The following is a 16,887-nucleotide window of genomic DNA, read 5'->3' as shown; positions in this document are numbered from 1 at the left end:
GGAATGTGATATGAGATAGTAGAAGAGTTCCTTTAATCTTATAAAAATAAATGTTATAAAAAATGTTTTATAGATATGTGGTTGGAATTTAAAATATTCTAAAAAAAAAAGATAAATTTTTTAGTGTTATAATTTGTTTTATAAAATATTAACTTTAAAATGTGAATAAAAATTGTCAAATGAGTATAGTTTAAATGATTAAAAAAATCATTTAACATATTTTGTTCAAATAAAAAAAATATATATATACTTCTTAAGAATATTTCTTAAGATTGAAATGATTTTAGAATTATTAAAATATTGAAGAATCTTTGATTTCTTTAAATATCCCATTATCTTTTAGAAACTTTTAGAAATGTAAATAATATTAAAGTTAATAAACATAATATATGAAGTGGAATGACATGATTCTTCACAAAATATCATCATTACTTGAAGAGGATATAAGAAAAATAGAAACATTATAATTATATTTAGGTATAAATATATTAGAAATTTATTTTATATATATATAGTAATAGTAAAGAGATATTTTATATTAAAACAATATAGCTCTTAATATATAATTTACAAAAAGAATATTAACATTTTATTTTATATATATATTTCTTTTTATTTACCTACTTGATTTAAAATTAAAGTTTAAATAGGTTCTCGGGATTTTGGATAGATATATTAAATATAAATTTTTGATGTATGATATAATATTAAAAAGTAAAAAATTCAACAAATTTTGTAATACTATCTTCAAAGAATTGGATTGTATTACAACTTTTTATTATCTTTTAGTGTTAATATTTGAATCAAATTCTTTTGTAAATGTAAATATATTAAAGATATAATTGATATGACAAAATAATAAAAAAAAAAGATATATAAATAAAAAGTTATATAAAATATTTTTTAAAAATAAAATTTTAAATATTTTACAATAAAATAGGTAAATAAAGTAAGAAACAATTTCAATTAATATATACCTCAACAATTTTTATAGGCATATATAATTTAAATAAATGAATAAATAATAAAGCATAAAAAGTTAATCATCTATATTATAATTTAGAGCATGGTCAGTTATTGGTATGTTATTAATAGTCAAAACAACTGACAACAAAAGATTTTCTTCCTGTTGCACCTTATGTTAAGGAATAAAAAGTCTTGAGAAAAGTCAAAAAGAAATAAAAGAATTAATAATAAAAGACTATCCATAAGCTCATTTTGAACATGTGCTTTGTTTTGTTATGTAAAAATGATGGTGATTAATAATAGGATTAAGAAAATAATGTTAAAGTTTGTAGTCCATAATTTAAAAGGAAAAAAGATTTGTTTTGTGAATCTTTTAAAAGATAATGATTTTAAACAGTTAAATAATTGTAAAAAGAAGAGAAGATTATAGTAAATATATTTTATTTATAAAGAAACATTTTAAAATTTTGTAAATTCTTTATAATCATATCATACTTTATGTTAAACTTAATTCTTAATCATAATATAATAAAACTTTTTTTTTTAACAATAGTAAAATTAAAATAAAGTATATATATATATGTATATTTTATATATAAAGTAAATAATAAAAAGAAAAAATATTTTAAATTAAAAAGTTTTCTTATCAAAATAATATATAGATATATATAAATTATTATATATCTTTTTTATGATAAAATCATTCATATAACTGATAAACAAATGGAGTTAAGGATTTGTTAAAAATAAGGAAATTAAGATATAGATATTAGTTAAGGATAAACTTTATAATTTTGTAGATAGTGATAATCATCCCTTAAATAGTCATTTTGATGATAGTAAATTGTTTCAAGTACACAATACTATTTAATGTAATTTCCTGAAAAAAGAAAATTTAATAAAAATATAACCATAACTGCTACTAATAAGAAAGGAGGGAAATAATGATAAAAATAATTTTGAAGTATGAAAGATAATTGAAAATATTTTATTATTTGTAGTACTTTAATCTTATGAATCTTAGTATTATTAATTCATTTCATTAAATTATAGTTATTTATTTAAATATACTTAGTTATGATATAATTTATACAATTACATAGATTATTAAAAATAATCATATAAAAATTTAGTTAAACAAATACCCTATGGATTTGATAAAATTATAATGAGAAGATGATTCTATTTGATTTAGATAGTTACATGAGGAAAAAAAAATTCAAAAACAAATTTTAAAGTTTAATAAACATTTAAATGGAACGATATCTTTAATTATAAATAAAGTTCTTTAAATTGATGTAACTCCCAAATCAGTAAATGATATATAATCAAATTTGGCATTTAATATATAACTGTCATCATGTAAAATTAAAATCTTGGCACATTAAAGATTAGAAGACTATTATTATTAATAAAAATTACCATTAAATATAATTGGCACATGTCTTAAAGATGAAGAAATAAAATTGAATGTATTAATTACATATTAAAACTTTAAAAAGTAAAAACAAAAGAAGATAGTTATATTTAAGGATCTCTATTTCATAATACTTGTCCCATTATAAGAAAGATCTTGAAATGGTAAATTATTACTAAATAAGTAGTGTATTAGTAACAAGATAATTGTTATAAGATCAAATCATACACTTAATCCAGATGTCTTATAAATAAAATAAAAAGTGATAACTTCATAAATAATTTAGGTACTTTTTTTAAGATAATAAACATAGTAGATTGATAATGTATAACTTAATAATTATTAATCATAAATATTTAAAATTTATTAAAATCTAATAATAATAATAACATAAATATTAAAATAAGTCAATATAATATGATATACTCTTTTACAAATAATATTTTATTACACATTCAAATAACAGCATTAGGTTAACATTATCATTTATTCAAATCCCATAATCTCTTTTTTATAAATTTTATCATATAATTCTGATAAAAGGTTAAAAGGTATTAAATTAAAATTTTTATTTAATAGATAAATTAATTTATATAAAAGAAGAAAATAATTAATGTATTTAGATTTATATGGGAAAAATTTAATGATCCATATCCTTTTGTTATAGGCATTATAATTACCATTATCATTGAACTATGTTTCAATTGATAGCTTCTTGACATTATTCCATTCTCATCTAAAAAAGAAATACATCTACCGCTTTTGAAGTGGGTTTTTTTTTTCTTATATATGTATCTATAAATCATTTGATTATTATCCTATTAATTAAGGATAAGAGTATCTCCTTTATTAAATGATTATTTATATAAAATGTTTTCTTTTTATTTCATAAAGTTTTTATCTTGAAAAGATTCCAACAACTTTTGATTAGACTTTTCATATTAATGAAAATATTTTTTCTAAAAATTAATTATAAAAATATTACCTTTTACCTGTATTCATCTTTTTTTTTATAAAATTAATTGTCTTTAGACATATATATATGTATATATCATTGAAAAAGATTGATTTTTTTGTGATACGTGGCCAATTATTGATAGAAAAAATAAAATCAAAAAATTGTAGTCTTTAACACAAATCTAAGATGGGTCTAATATGATCTCATGGCTATATCATAAAATCCACCACGAGACACACATAGGCCCATTGCAGAAAAGCATTAAAAATGACTAATATTAATTAACAATTTATAAAATGATATATATGAATAAAATATCAACCATTTTATAGTAAATGAAAATGTAAAAAATTAGAATATTATATTCAAAAAGAAAAAAAAAAAGGGATCATGGTTTATGTGATGAAAAAAAAAAAAAATTAAAAGGTTTTTGGTATAAAAATAATTGTAACCAATTCAAGCTAATGAAAGAAAATGATTATAAAATGAACACATTCAATACACTTCATTGCTCTTTATAAACTTTTATAAAAAGGGGGTAAGAGTTTTGTATATCAGTAGGTATGATGGTGATGGCCCTGACCTACTCTAGATTGATTAAATATAAACGTATGTATTACATTTACTGAAAAAAAAAAAAATCTAATAACGATAAAGAAGATACGAATAGAGAGAGAGACAATCATCCTCATATAATATCACAGAAATATTATATTCTTGAGCATTACAATTTTCAATATATATTATAGTAATGTTGTCGTTTCCTCATTATAAATATATTTATATATATATATATATATAGATGGATGGACATATGTATATAGAAGAAGGTACAGCCCTTCTCCATTCCACAATGGAACGACAATAAAAGTTTATAATATGTTTGACTTTTTCATCATTTCTAAATATATTTTATATATATATATAAAATATCAATACTATTTGTGAAAAGACAATGCTTAACAATACAAAATAGATAGATATTATTTAAATATATATTAATATTTTTCTTTCTCTATCTGTTAATTTTACTCGTTCAAATAATAATAAAAAAAAATATATATATATAAAGCATACAGATTACATATGTTGAAGAAGGTAGAAATTTTTTTTTTTTCAATTGTTAATAAAGAACACTACATTAGATCCGTAAAGAAGTCTATCATTTGTATGTAAACTGATTAAGTAAATGAATAGTGATAAAATATTTTATCTATACCAATAAAATCATTACAACATTTAAATGTAATGTTAGATAAAAAAAATATATATTAATTGATAGACATACATATTTATGATTTGTGTATATATGATTAGTAGATAGCAAAAAAAAAAAGAATTTTTTTTAATTATATATATATATCCTTTTGATTTAATGTATATAATTTGTTAGGGATATGTAAATATTTGCTAAAATTTTTTTTTTTATAAATAAAATATAATAAAAAGATAGGAAAAATGAAGGGGTATTTTAATTTGAAAATATTTAAAAAGAGGTAGAATGACAAAAATTGTAATGCGTGATATTTGAAGAACAATTTTTTGATTATTTGTTATAGGGAAATAAAAAAAAAATGGAAAATTATTTAATTTAATGTGACACGTGGAGAAATTTTAATGGAAAAAAGTATTGAAAGAGTTGATTTTATAAGAAATGAAACACCAGATAAACATGAATTATTCTCTTATAGCAAAAAAAAATTAAAGTAAGGAATAACATAATTATTAAAAATATTAACAATAATTAGAAGATTATGTGTTATAAACTTTTCTTTCTTCATCATTTGATAAAAAATCTGGAATATCTTGCCCATTAGCAATAAATGTCTAAAAATAAAAGATATATATATAAAAGATTGAAAAAATAATTTTAAAACTAACTTGTTTATATTCTTCTTTATGAGCACCATTTTCATTGGGATCATAGAATGATGTAGCTTTACCTACACGGAATCTTCCTGTTCTTCCAACTCTATGAACAAAAGTATAATAATTAGATGGTAGATCTACATTAATAACATGATCTAATTCTTTAATATCAAGACCACGTGCACATACATCAGTTGCTACAAGAACATCAACTTTGTGACTTCTAAAATTATTTAATGCCTCTTCTCTAATATTTTGTGGTCTATCACCATTTAATGATACAGCATTTATTTTTTCATCAACCAAAGCTATAGCTAACATATCAGCATGACGTTTTTTTTCAACAAAAACTAATGTTCTAGGAAGTTTTTTTGATTCTTTTTCACATTTTTCTAACTCCTCTTTTAAAATATTAATTAATATTTGATTTTTTTCATTTTTTGAAACTTTTATAAATTTATGAATAATCCTTTTGTTAACCTGATTACATTTTGAATTAATAATAACAGCATAATCGTCTTTTAGAAGTTCTTTACATAAATCATCTACAGTTGGTGAGAATGTTGCAGAGAAAAGTAAATTTGTTCTATTTTCTTTATCAGGACAATTACCCATACTAACAATTGATCGTAAAATATTAATAAAGTTACCATTAATCAATTCATCAGCCTCATCAAGTACAAAAAATTTTAAATTTTCAAGATTTAATTCACCCTGTTCAACAAGGTGTTTTAAACGTCCAGGTGTTGCTGAAATGATATCACAACCTCTATCAAGTTCGGCAAGATTTTCCTTTATTGAATATTGACCATAAGCTTTAGCAGCTGTTACACCTGTGTCAATAGTAAATTTTCTAGCCTGTTCATGTGTTTGTAAAGCAAGTTCACGTGTCGGTGATATGATAACAGCAAAAGGTGATCTAACTTCACGTTCATAATTCTCTTTTAATATTGTATCAATAATAGGTAAAAGGAATGCTGCTGTTTTACCAGATCCTGTTTCAGCTTGTGATTTAACATCTATTTTTGTTATGACAAATGGCATAGTATATGCTTGAATTTTTCTTGGACGACAATAACCACATTTATTAATATTTTTTATTAATTTTGATTCAAATTCACATTCAGCCCATGTTTCAAATTTACATAAAGCAGATCCATCATAAGAAACAACAACATCATCATCCATTTGTTCTGTCAAACTATAATATTCAGTATTTTCTTTATCTTCATCAAATATTACATCCACAGCACGATCAACTGGTACATAATTAATAGCTTTTTTATTTCTTCTAAAATCATTCTCCTTTAAATCAGCCATCATAAAAATTAACTTTACTTTTGAATAATTAATCTAAAAAAAATAACAAACTATATATATTAAATAAATAAAATTTTGAGATTAAAAATATTTTTGATAATGAAAACTTTAAATTCTATTAATTTAAAAAAGAGATAATTTTGTAAGTGTTCGTTGAAGGAGACATTTTTTATGTTTTATTGTTTTCTGTACTATGAACTTAAATTATAATTGAAGAAATTAAATTAAATTCATTAATAGATATATTGATAGATGTATTAAAATTTTTTTTTATCATAGATCATTATTCTTTAATATTCAAAAATTATTTTTTTTTTATTTTACTTGATGACTGACAAGAATAAGATTGGAGTAATTTTTTTAAAAATTATTTTCTTTTAATGTTAAGATATTGTAAATAAAATTAAAACTTCATTTTAAAATTTATTTTTTTTTTAATTTTTAATTTTATAAAGTGCAGAGGAATCATATTAATGGAAAAAAAAATAGTTTGAAATTGTTATTAAAAAGAGTCACTACATTTTTTTTTTGATGTCATTTATGTAATACATTTCAATTACGATAAATTTTTTTCAACGTTATTAATAAAATTAAAGGGTAAATTTTTTTTTTGTATTGATTTTGTTGTTATGTTGTTTTATACTAAATGTTATGATGAATCTTTTTTAATAAAATATACTGTATTGTTTTTATTTAAAATATTTTTATCATAATGTTATTTGGAGAAAACTTTTTATATTTGATTTTTTAAAGTTAGATAAATGGAAAGTTATAAATAAATGTATAGATTAAATTTTTAATGGATTAATACTTAAAAACTATGTATTTGTATTGACGATTTTTATGATTTTATCTTTATTAAAATTATATAATCTTGTGTTATTTTATATAAAATATGAAGATAATATGATAATACTGGAAATAAATTAATATGAACAAGATTTATAATTGTATTTTAACAATAAAAAAAACATTTCTTGAAAATGTTATCAAATAATTGTCAAAATTTAAGATTACTTTTATTATTAATGACAATGAATATATATAACTAAGAAAAGTTAGTGAAATATAATATATATCTTTAAAATACCAATAACTTTGTATATCTATAAACTTTATATTCTGAGTATATATCATTTTAAAAAGACTATATAGTAAAAGCTAGATTATCGAATAAAATCTTATCTGTTAAACGTAATGACGTGATAAAAATATATAACAAAAGTATAGATATTAAAATTAAAATCATTAGATTAAAAATTTTGTGTTATGTCAGGAGGTACAGAAGAAATAATCAACGATGTTGATATTAATGAAGCCATCTCAAAATTAACATTATATAGTGCCAAAGAACATAATGAAAAAGTTAGTTTTTTTTTAAAATATTTTTAAAGTAAAAGTAAATTATCATTTTAGTTTAATCCTCAACATTATTTGGAGGGATTTTATAAGACAGCTAAGGAAGATGTAGCAATGCAAATTGTTTTATTTTTTCTTCCTGGTATCATATATAGACTACCAAATGAAATTGATAATGTTCTTGATTTAGGAGCTGGTCCAACTGTTTACATACCAATTGTTTTAAGAAATAGAAGTAGAAATATTTTTACAAGTGATTATGCCAAAATTAATAGAGAAGAATTAAAAAAATGGATTGTTAATGATAAGAATTCTTTTGATTGGTCTAATGTTTGTAATTGGATTGCTAGTATAGAAGCTGGTTGTGAAAAACCTCAAGAGATGCAAGATAATGCAAGAATGAAGATGAGAGGTGTCCTGGAAGTTAATGTTTTTGACGATTATCCTATTAAAGATATTTTTTATAAAGTTAATGATGATGTGGTTTTGCCAAAACAATTTGATCTTGTCACAACAATTTTCTGCCTAGAATATGCAACTGAAACTTTGGAAGATTATGAGAAAGCTGTTAAAAATACAATTGGTTTAATTAAAATTGATGGGTATCTTTTACAAGGAGGTGTTCTTGAAGCAACTGAATATTCATTTGGAGAAACAAGATTTAAATGTTTTTATCTAAAACAACATATTTTAATTAAAGCACTAAAGGTAAGTATAATATAAAAATAAAAGTACATCATAATGATTTCAAAAATTATAGGAAAATGGAATGGAGATAGATGAAAAAACAGGTAATTTTAAATTTATTGAACATGATGGAATATTTATTCTAATATCAAAAAAAATCAAATGAAATAAATGACAACAATTTAAATATTTTCATATTTTTTTAAACGATCCAAAACACATTTGTACTCCTCAATTTGTTTTTCAAATAATTTTTGTAATTGAGGTTGCTTAACTTCAGGATTGTTGGCTTCTAAAGCCGAAAGGTAATGTCTGTCTTTAACAGCTAGGAATGCAAGTCTATCAAGTTCTTTTTTTGTCCTTTTCATTGGTTTTTCAAGTCTTCTTTTAACATCAATCCTATAAGCCTTCATTTCATCTTTGTTTGTTTCGTCAGTGTAGTAGAGACGTAGAATTTCATAGATACGTCGTACTTGTTTTGGATTCATTTTATACTTTTTATGACCAATTTCTTCCATTTCTTTATTGTATCCTGTTTTCAGTTTTTCTTCACTAAATTCTGGATGATCCTTAAGAGTTAAAAAATCGACGTAATCACGACAATATATAAGATAATCAGAGGGATCTTCAATTGTTATATCAACAACTTTTGGGTTAAGACTGAGTTCATTAATAATTGATTTATAAAATTTAGTTCCAATACCTTTTCCTCTATATTTAGCAGTTAGAAGGAAATGTGCAATACGAGGACGTATATTTTCTGGATAAACATAATAACGATATATTGTAGCATATCCAGCAACAGAATAAAAGAGATCATCAGACTCGGGTTTTTTTGTAACTGCATAAAGAATATAAGTTACAAATTTTTCATCATCATTATCAGTATAATCACCCGTTTCAAAGTCAAATAAAGCTAAAAGCTGGATTCTGTTGACATAATTATTAAAATTTTCATTAATATCTTGTGGTGGTCCCCATAGTTCAAATGTTTGATTATCGTTAGTAAATTTATGTACCACTTCACCGTATGGTTTAAAATCAAGTTGTTTTCTTAATTCTTCTTCAAATGAAGTTCTGGTTTCTTTATAAATTTCCATATGCCAATCAGGCAATTCAGATTTTAAATGTTTCAAAATATCATCTGGTTCCATTGTTTTTATAATTTCTTTTGACGTTGATGAATAAGATATAATTGGATGAAAATACATAGTTGAAGCACAAAAATATATATCTATTTTGAGATCTTTATATCCGAAGACCTTTTCATCGTTAAAAAATTGATGAACAAACAAAGGTGAATATCCAGGAGTATCTTCCAATGAATGTGATGGTTCAACCATATGAATTTTAATGACATCCATTGCATTTGATACCCATTCATTTTCTTCTTGTGTAAAAGATCTTAATTGTTGAGAATCTATACCTTCACCCAATTCTTCTTCTTGTTGTTTTTGAATCAATTTTTCCTCAAATACATTAGTTACAATTCTATGTAATTCATCAAAGACATCATCTGGTATTGTAGCCATTTCTTTAGGAAATACTATAATATAAATGAATTAAAATTTGATAAGAAAATTTTTAAAATGTAGTAAAATGATTGTAAATACACATACGATAACATAAAAAGAAAATTTGTTTCTTAATACACACTAATTTGGCGGTAACATTTTGTAACGTTTTTATAATTTAACAGAAAATCCTTAGGAGAAAAGTTTGATTACAATTGGAATATTATGTCTCCTACCACCCTTGTTTTAATATGGGAGAGTGTCAATGATGATCATTATCAGTGACAATCATTAAAAATATTCTACCAAACATAAATGTTTGTATCAGCGATAAGAAAAATGTATGTATATCAACAAAATGAGTAAATACGTACATAATCTAATATATATATAAAGACGACACTTGAAATTAGTCTCTAGAACACATATATTCAATATTATTGAAAGAAAGATATAACTGGCGTTGTCGTCATTTAGTCAAAAGTTTTGCATAAACTATCACAAATAATTGTTGTTATACGAGAGAATCATATTGTCGTTATTGGTGTGTGTTTTAACCTTCACAAAATACTTGAACGCAGGAAGAAACATATTATACTTCTAAAATTAGTCACATTTTTGTTTCAATATAACATTCATTTTTTGTTATGAATAATTATTTTTATTTTATTGTATTCTTAAATTAAAGATAAAAAAGTGGAAAAGGTATAGATATTGTCATAGATGCTATTATTATTATCAAAATAAATTAATTTTTATAATTTCTTTTGTTGCCAAAGAAGTATTTTATTATTATTATTGTTCTTTTTTTTTGAATGAAAAAAGTTTTGTAAAGATGTTTTCAACAGTTATAGGTCAACCATCGACGAGAGTAACTTTTTGTAAAGTTACCTCAATGGTTGCTGATTTAGAAAAAATTCCTATGAGTGTATGTTTTATTTTTATTTTTTTAATTGATAAAATATTTATTTAGCCAGATTGTAAGGGTAATGAATTATTTGAGACAGTCTGTAGGATTTTAGGAATTCGTGAACATTATTATTTTGGTTTACAATTTACAAACAAAAAAGGTATAGTATGTTGGTTACAATTAGATCAAAAAATATTAAAACAAAATATCGGTAAAGAAAAAGATGAATATCATTTTTATTTTTTGGTTAAATTTTATCCAGAAAATGTTGAGGAGGAATTGATACAAGATGTAACAAGACATTTATTTTATTTACAAATAAAACAAAGTATATTAAATATGGATTTATATTGTTCACCAGAAGCTTCAGTTTTATTAGCATCTTATGTATGTCAAGCGACGTATGGTAATTTTTCCAATGATATTGAAATTGATTTACATAAGCTATTACCACAAAGTGTAATTAATCAATTTGATATGACTTATGAAATGTGGGAAGAGAGAATTCAAAAATGGTGGGTAAATAATAATGGTATGAGTCAAGAGGAAGCTGAAATTGAATATTTAAAAATAGCTCAAGAATTAGAAATGTTTGGTATTCAATATTATCCTATATGTAATCAAAAAGAAACTGATTTACTTCTTGGTGTATCAGCACATGGTATAGGTATCTATAAACATACTAATAGAATAACACCAAGACCATTCTTTATGTGGTCTGAAATAAAAAATGTATCATTTGAAAACAAAATTTTTACAATTAAAGTACTAGACAAATCAAAAATCAAATTCAAGGCTCTTAATTCATCAGTAAATTTATCTATCCTTGACCTATGTATAGGAACACATAATTTATACTTGAGAAGAAGACAACCAGATCTTATGGAGGTACAACAAATGAAGATCCAAGCAAAAGAACAAAGGCAAAAAAAGTTAGAAGAGCTTCAACAATTGTCAAAAGAAAGGCAACAACGTAAACAAGCCGAAGAAGAGAGAGATCAGATTAAAGCACAATATGACATAATTAGTGACCAATTGGTTAAATTAAAAGAATATCTAAAACAGACCGTTCCATCAAGTGATGGATTGACGATGGAACAATTACGGGAAAATAATGATACAATCAAATGTACGCAACAAAATCGAGACATTCAAGGAATAAATGAAATTGATATAATGACAAAAAGATATGAACAAAATGTAAAGCAAAATAAAATATCTAATCAAATGTATAGAAGTCAAACAATTGTTAGTGAATCTGCTAAACAAAATGGTTTTTATAATAATTATAATTTACCAACAATTAATAATCAAACACCTCATCGTCATTCAACAGTCTATTTATCAAAACAACTAAGTACTAATTCTAATTCATCCTTCTCTGGTAATGGAAATAATTTAAAACCTCAACATTCAAATTCATCCTCTTCTAACAATGAAAATATTGGTAAAAGTAATATTACTGCAATAAGTTCAATATCCATATTGAATGGTGAAATTCAGCAATTAAGAAACGAGAAAGAAAAACTTCGGTAAGTGGAATAAAGAGAGAGAGAGATTGATATATAAATTTTATTATTTTAAATTATTCACGTATACTGACTAAATAATATGATATACATTTTAAAACGGCATTGATCATATTTGTATATATTTTTTGAAATTAGGTCAATGTAACTTTCCTCATGAATCTCTTTTATTTTTCGTAGTGATTGATATTAAAGTATATTTATTTAATTTTAATCTTTGTAGAAATGAAGAAAATAAAGGAAATAAGGTATTAAAGGATATGTTACATGAATTTAGAACAGAGATAGAAAGTTTAAAAAGAGAGGAATATTTAAGTGAACATGATAGAATACATGAAAAGAACCTTCAAACTGGATTAGATAAATACTCTGTTTTAAGGAAAAGTGGTGCTGGATCTACCAAATCTAGAGTTCAGGTATTTGATGGATTATAAGTGTATATATAAATATATATGCAAAGGAAAAAATTCCCGAAAGTGTAGTTGAAATATCTTTGTTATTCATATAAATAATAATTTGTCTGTTTTTTTTTTCTGTAAATTAATTTTATTATTAATACTAGTGTAGATTCATTAATTGCATATATAAAAAACTTTTGTTATTTTCTTTTATTATTTGCAAATGTATTTCCAAAAACGCATTTTTGCTATCAGTTCTGTTATTTAATTTTAAAATCGTGTATTTAAATTGATATATTACCAAATAGTGAAGCGTCTTTTTATTATATATATTCATAAAGAATATAGGACGCTTTATGAAAAATCATCACAATTGTTTATTTTATTTGAATAATCATTGTTAGTATTCTATTATACACATTACCCATTATTCAAGAATTATTTTATCAGCTTATCAAAAGTAACAGTTTTTATTATACATGTATATGTGTAATCAAATTATCTTTTGTTAATTTTTAGTTAAGTTATGGCGAATGTTGAATGTTTAGGCTATAAATGTTATAATTTTTTTTTAAAATGCCTCAAAGTTAAGCATTTTTGAAGTTTTCTGTTACATGAGTAATGGTCTTTTTTTTGGTATAACTCGTGGTGTTTGCGCTCAAAACATACTTTTATACATTTAAATTATAATATTTTCTTCCTTGTTTATTTATGTCAGTTTTCTGTTCTTTAAAGTACTTTTTTTTTTTTCTATATAAATATTATTCAAATATAATAAAAAAGTTCTATTACATATTATATTGGGCATAGCCATTTTCTTTGTATACGATAAGTTATTTTATTTGAGATTAACGGTCATTTTATAGTATTATAATATATACATAAGCATTTTTATTATTTAAAGTTGTTTAACTTTGCACACACACACCATCATTATTACCAATAAAAAATTTTTTTTCTCGGCATTTTCAATTATCACCTTCAAATGCCCCAAATTGATGACAATTAGAATATGTGTACATTATACTCCAATGTAATTTACGCGTCATCCTTGGAATAGTTATAAAAATATAAGCCAAGGCGTGGTAAGGAAGCTTTTTTACAACCAATTGAATATAACCACATCGACATTATATCTCCACGTCACCTATATTCTGCTCACTTATGAGGCGGCGCACCACACTATTTCATGGTGACCAGTAGTTTTTCGTTAGATATAGTGCACACGTGTATCGAATCTTCTCTCCACCTCTTGTTTTACAAAAACCCTATTATCTAGAGTGATTTCATTTGTTTCAGTGAGTCTTGCGTATTTCATCTAACGTGTATAGTACTTGAATATCAGAATCCATTGAATTAATAATTATGAAGTCTACACTATTGTATCTATTATATACTACCCTATTAGTATCTTCACTTGCATTTGCTGCTACTGAATTTACAGAGGAAGAAGATGTCATTGTTCTTACAAAAGTAAGTTTTATCATCAATTTATATGGTATAATAATTTTTTTTTTTCACAGGATAACTTTGATGGTGTTATTGGTGAAAATGAATTTGTCTTAGTTGAATTTTACGCTCCATGGTGTGGACATTGTAAAGCTCTTGCTCCAAACTATGCTAAAGCTGCTCAACAATTGAAGAAGGAGGGAGCTGCTGTTAGACTCGCTAAACTCGATGCTACAATTCATTCTGATGTCGCTACTAAATTTGAAGTTCGTGGTTACCCAACTATCAAATTCTTCAAAAACGGAAAACCAACCGAATACACTGGAGGTAGAGATGCTGCATCAATTGTTTCATGGCTCAAGAAGAAGACTGGACCAGCTGCTAAGAGTTTGTTTAGTGCTGATGATGTTAAGGACTTCCAAGAATCTGCTGATGTTGTCGTCGTTGGATACTTTGAAAAGGAAGACTCTGAACAAGCTAAAGCCTTCCTTGAAGTTGCCGGAAGTATGGACGATATTCCATTCGGTATCACCACAAAAGAAGTTGCCGCTAAAGCCATTGAACTTAAAGAAGAAGGTGTTGTTCTCCTTAAGAAATTCGATGAAGGACGTAATGAATTTGAAGGAAAAATTGAGGAAAGCAAACTTAAAACATTCATCCAAGCTAACAGACTTGCCCTTGTCAATGAATTCTCACAAGAAACTGCTTCCGTTATCTTTGGAGGAGAAATTAAATCTCACAATTTACTTTTCATTTCTAAAGAATCTGAAGACTTTGACAAGATCTATGGACAATTCCAAACTGCTGCCAAAGAATTCAAAGGAAAACTTCTCTTTGTTTACATTAATACTGATGTTGAAGATAACGCTCGTATCATGGAATTCTTTGGACTTAAGAGTGAAGAATTACCAGCTATCAGACTTATTTCTCTTGAAGAAGATATGACCAAATTCAAACCAGACTTCACTGAAATTACTGCTGAAAACATCAAGAAATTCACTCAAAGTTACGTTGATGGAAAACTTAAACCACATCTTATGTCTGAAGAAGTTCCAGAAGATTGGGATGCTAAACCAGTTAAAGTTTTAGTCGGAAAGAACTTTGCTGAAGTTGCTAAAGATCAAAAGAAGAATGTTCTTGTTAAATTCTATGCTCCATGGTGTGGACACTGTAAACAACTTGCTCCAATCTGGGACAAACTTGGAGAAGCATTCAAAGATAATGAAAATGTTGTTATTGCCAAGATGGATTCTACTCTTAATGAAGTTGAGGATGTTAAGATCAACTCTTTCCCAACAATCAAATTCTTCCCAGCTGGATCTGATAAAGTTATTGATTACACTGGTGATCGTACTCTTGAAGCTTTCACTTCCTTCATTGAGAGTGGTGGTAAGAAGAGTGGTGAAGAAACTGGAGCTGCTGAGGAAGAATCAACCGAAGAGGAACCAGCACATAGTGAACTTTAAAGATATTATTTCTTTTAAATAGCTGTCTGTGTCTTTTCCTTGCCGTTAATTCTGTTTAATAATTTTTTTAAATAGCCTATATATTTAAATATTTGAAATATTTATTTATCTGCCTTATCAGTTTTTATTATCGTTTATAATGGCTTTTATATGGTTTTTTTAATGAGTATTTATTTGTGATTGAAGAGGATGGTATCAAAATACTTCAAGTTTGTTGTAATAACTACTACGGGCTTTTGTGTTTAATACTATTTTTTGAAATCTTCATATAGAGAGTGGGATAATTCTTATTTGTTGTTTCGAATTTCTCTAGTTTTACTCTTTGTACAATAAAAATGTTCTTGTATAATTTTTTACAATTTTTTAAAAAATAATTACTATTGATTTATGGAATTTTTTCATTGCATTGATGATTTACAAATATATAGTACAAATGGAATTAACAATCATTTTTTTCTATTTAAAAAAAAATTCAATTCAGGGGTATCTTTTGAATTCATAGCTTGTGATAATAAAGTTAATGATAAAATAAATCAGTATAATATGACAAGTATATTTTTTATTATAATTCAACAAACCATTCTATAAAATTGTTAATACAACTGTAAAAAAAATTTTTTTTTTGATTTTTAAACAAAAATATATACATTTAAATAGCCTATAGAAAATGATGAATTTTAAATATAATCATTACTATATAGAAATTGAAACATGGAAAGTTATGGAGAATTTAAAAAAAGGCGAGACTGAGGAATATTTTTAAAAAAAATTCGCTTTTCATGATAAAGTAGAAATTTTTATACTAAAAAAAACTGTTCTAGGTCGAATTTTAACGATAAATTGTTTAAACATAATTTTATCTCCATATAATTTCTTCAAGTTGAGATATAGTAGGAAATATTGCTTTGAAAAAAATTTAAGAATGTATTCATAACTTAAGTCAAACACCTCATAAAAACATGGAACTTGGTGCGCTAGACTTCTGTTAACATTTAAGGTGTAGTCCACATTGAAAATTATTTTTAAGATATTGTCAAAATAAGAA

The 16,887-nt window shown here is 24.1% G+C and overlaps 5 protein-coding genes across 5 annotated transcripts; 3 read left to right on the top strand and 2 right to left on the bottom strand.

Moving 5' to 3' along the window:
* Positions 1–5,093: 5,093 nt before the first annotated feature.
* Positions 5,094–6,533, bottom strand: SRAE_1000309600 (Helicase, C-terminal domain and DNA/RNA helicase, DEAD/DEAH box type, N-terminal domain and Helicase, superfamily 1/2, ATP-binding domain and RNA helicase, DEAD-box type, Q motif domain and P-loop containing nucleoside triphosphate hydrolase domain-containing protein; the record flags this gene model as incomplete). Its single annotated transcript, XM_024650247.1, has 2 exons — positions 5,094–5,168; positions 5,223–6,533. The coding sequence occupies 2 exons, from the start codon at positions 6,531–6,533 to the stop codon at positions 5,094–5,096; spliced, it is 1,386 nt and encodes a 461-aa protein (XP_024504044.1).
* A 1,266-nt stretch (positions 6,534–7,799) lies between these two features.
* SRAE_1000309500 (Methyltransferase, NNMT/PNMT/TEMT family and Putative NNMT/PNMT/TEMT methyltransferase, nematoda family-containing protein) lies at positions 7,800–8,742 on the top strand (the record flags this gene model as incomplete). The annotated part of the gene is made up of 4 exons (XM_024650246.1): positions 7,800–7,895; positions 7,947–8,031; positions 8,080–8,597; positions 8,650–8,742. The coding sequence occupies 4 exons, from the start codon at positions 7,800–7,802 to the stop codon at positions 8,740–8,742; spliced, it is 792 nt and encodes a 263-aa protein (XP_024504043.1).
* Positions 8,743–8,758: 16 nt separating this feature from the next.
* SRAE_1000309400 (Histone acetyltransferase type B catalytic subunit) lies at positions 8,759–10,108 on the bottom strand (the record flags this gene model as incomplete). Its single annotated transcript, XM_024650245.1, has 1 exon — positions 8,759–10,108. One exon carries the CDS (start codon positions 10,106–10,108, stop codon positions 8,759–8,761), a length of 1,350 nt encoding a protein of 449 aa, XP_024504042.1.
* An 817-nt stretch (positions 10,109–10,925) lies between these two features.
* On the top strand, positions 10,926–12,963 carry SRAE_1000309300 (Ezrin; the record flags this gene model as incomplete). Its single annotated transcript, XM_024650244.1, has 3 exons — positions 10,926–11,018; positions 11,064–12,532; positions 12,753–12,963. The coding sequence occupies 3 exons, from the start codon at positions 10,926–10,928 to the stop codon at positions 12,961–12,963; spliced, it is 1,773 nt and encodes a 590-aa protein (XP_024504041.1).
* Positions 12,964–14,292: 1,329 nt separating this feature from the next.
* SRAE_1000309200 (Protein disulfide-isomerase) lies at positions 14,293–15,842 on the top strand (the record flags this gene model as incomplete). Its single annotated transcript, XM_024650243.1, has 2 exons — positions 14,293–14,400; positions 14,451–15,842. The coding sequence occupies 2 exons, from the start codon at positions 14,293–14,295 to the stop codon at positions 15,840–15,842; spliced, it is 1,500 nt and encodes a 499-aa protein (XP_024504040.1).
* Between the last annotated feature and the right edge of the window lie 1,045 nt (positions 15,843–16,887).

This window comes from Strongyloides ratti, assembly GCF_001040885.1.
Source record: "Strongyloides ratti genome assembly S_ratti_ED321, chromosome : 1".
Taxonomy (NCBI): Eukaryota; Metazoa; Nematoda; class Chromadorea; order Rhabditida; family Strongyloididae; genus Strongyloides; species Strongyloides ratti.
The sequence above is the reverse complement of the archived record's forward strand: the minus strand, read 5'-3'. Positions and strand labels throughout refer to the sequence as shown.